Below are 2,500 nucleotides of genomic sequence, written 5' to 3'. Positions count from 1 at the left end.
TCCATTTCTTGCAGGCATTCTTGAAGTTCATTTATGGCTCCAACAAAGTTCGTACCCTGGTCTGATCTAAGCTGACGAACTGGGCCGCGTCTTCCTATGAAGCGTCGATATGCATTCAGAAATGAATCTGTTTCCAGTGTATTAGCTGTTTCTATATGAATTGCCCTTGAGACCATACAAGTGAATAGAACACCATATCTTTTAACTTCTTTGCGCCCTTCCTTGACATAGAATGGTCCAAAGTAATCTACTGCACTATATGTGAAAGGAGGGGTAGGTTCAAGCCTGTCCGGTGGCAAGTCAGACATTTTCTGCTCTTGAAATGTACCTCTTAATCTCTTGCATGTGACACATCTAAAAATATGTCTTGCTACTATCGTGGAGCCTCCTATAATCCAATAACCTGATGCTCTCAACTCATTCAAGGTTATACCTCTACCTTGATGATGAACTTTCTGATGGAAATGACATACTATCATTTCAGTTATGTGTGATACCTTCGGTAATATAGCTGGATGTTTGCTATTCGTGGTGAAGTTTGCATGCCTCATTCTTCCACCTATCCTCAAGATACCATCTTTATCTAAGAAAGGATCTAAGTGATAAAGCCTGTTTCCTTTCTTCAATGGTTTTGTCTTGGTTGCTTCTTCACTAGTCAGATACTTTAACTCTTGTTTCTCTTCTTCGAAGGCTTCATTTTGAACCTGTCTTAAAATTTCCTTTTCTGCTTCCTCCAGTTCTGTAACACTGGGTGGAACATATTTAGATTCCTTTGTTTCTTTTGAATCTTCAGTTGTTCCTTTGACAAGTTTCTTGAATTTGTGATGAAGGCGTAAGCATAATGCGATGGCCTTATTTGCTCTATGCCAGTCAGAAAAATATTCCAACCTTGGAAGAATTGCATTGCTTTCTTTAGTTTGAGTCTTATGTGAAGAAACATTCTTGACCTCTGGGTCATTTTCTTTTAAAATTATCTTCTCAGATGATAAATCAGCTCTAAAGGTAGGCTCCCAGAGGAAGTCTGGTCCATTCCACCATGAAGAATGGTTAATCAGATCTTTAACACAGAGACCACGTGAAGCAGCATCAGCAGGGTTTATTATTTCCTTCACTTTAGTTTGTGAGGAGAGAAAGCCACATTTCTTTTCACCATTAATTGTGACCTTGTGGACCTTTAATGTACTTGCTAAGGCTTGATCCGAGACAGCATCTTGACACTTCTCAATGACTCTACCTATGATACTCCAGCCTAACATTGTTTTTCTGGCATAGGGTTCGTCATCCTTTCCAAGGATCAATTCCCTTGGTTTAATAGCACGCATACAAGTCAAGCCAATCAAGAGTCCTATTTCGATGTTACTATCATATGCCATCAATTTGGGTGCTATTCTTTGTAGATGAGGCCATCCTTCTACACTTTCTGGCCTTGATATTTGATCCCTTTTAGCTGGAATATCTCCTCGTGAATATGTCGCTGGAAGTGACACGTCTGTACATTCATTTATGCCACGCACCACGAGTCCCTTATTTTTTGTACTTTCAACTGTTTCTTCTCCTAATACTGTTGCTAATTTTAGGTGGACTTTGTGGCCCTTAGTTCCTAATTTATTCAAAATGGATTCTTTTATGAAACAGGCATCTGATTGTTCATCTAATAATGCATAAACTAAGATTCTGTTACAAACATTACTTTCATGATGTAACCACACTGGCACTATCATTGTATTTGTCATACACTCTGTGTGCTTTATCTTTACCTTATTGGAGACTATATCATTTTTGGGCTCTTCACTAACCTTATCTGAGGTGATGTTGAACTTTTGTACAGAGTTACAGTTTTCTCAGCTTCTCTTTCTTTGATCCTTTTAAGTAAAGCTTCCCTTTCCTTGATTCTTTCAAGTATAGCCTCGTGAAGAGAAGTTGGATGACATCTTTTACACACTGCACACATCTTTCTTTTTCTACAATTTTTAATGATATGGCCAAACTTTAAACAACCTCTACAAATAAATGACCCTTGGACATATTCCATTTTTTCTTTATTACTGAGTTCACCAAACTCTTTACACGAATCTAGATCATGTTCTCCATTACAGTAGTGATTGATTTTGATTTTGATATGTTTATTCATACTATATACATTGTATACACATGAATAGGCATAGGGACAATGGAATTTCTTTCTTAAATTTAGTCCTTTGTCATCTCTTCTTAACTCTGATTCCTTAACCCCAGTTGAGTTGGCCACTAACCTCTTTGTTCCAACTCTACTAGTTTGCGATCTAACTTCCTTCTTACTCTTTAAGTCATCTACATCATACTTTTGACTTATTGACATCACTGCACAATAAGAAGAAATTGGATGGCAAGCTTTCTTTGCCTCTACTTCTATAAATTCACAAAAAACATTAAATGTCGGATAACCTAAACCATTTACAGACCATCCATAGACTATAGAGTTCCACCTTTCTATTAGAGATGGAGTTAACCTTTGTAACAT

The 2,500-nt window shown here is 37.4% G+C and overlaps 2 protein-coding genes and 1 pseudogene across 5 annotated transcripts in view; all 3 read right to left on the bottom strand.

Annotated features, from left to right (window-relative positions):
• LOC147467786 (uncharacterized) overlaps positions 1-1,835 on the bottom strand; it is a 3,415-nt gene extending 1,580 nt beyond the window's left edge. The window contains exon 1 of the mRNA XM_086530344.1: positions 1-1,835. This exon is cut by the window's left edge and continues 1,034 nt beyond it. Within this exon, the coding sequence (XP_086386470.1) occupies positions 1-1,733 (1,733 nt within the window). The 5' untranslated portion in view covers positions 1,734-1,835.
• Positions 1-2,500, bottom strand: part of LOC122243691 (uncharacterized) — a 19,146-nt gene that overhangs the window by 12,491 nt on the left and 4,155 nt on the right. The gene's annotated exons all lie outside the window — the stretch shown is intronic.
• LOC147467785 (uncharacterized) overlaps positions 1,769-2,500 on the bottom strand; it is a 3,517-nt pseudogene continuing 2,785 nt past the window's right edge. The window contains exon 2 of the transcript XR_015190432.1: positions 1,769-2,500. This exon is cut by the window's right edge and continues 2,022 nt beyond it. The product of XR_015190432.1 is annotated as an uncharacterized LOC147467785 (transcript).

This window comes from Penaeus japonicus, unplaced genomic scaffold, assembly GCF_977035675.1.
Source record: "Penaeus japonicus unplaced genomic scaffold, GWHDUDI00000001_assembly GWHDUDI00000033, whole genome shotgun sequence".
Taxonomy (NCBI): Eukaryota; Metazoa; Arthropoda; class Malacostraca; order Decapoda; family Penaeidae; genus Penaeus; species Penaeus japonicus.
Note: the sequence above shows the minus strand (reverse complement) of the source record. Positions and strands in the feature narration are given on the sequence as shown.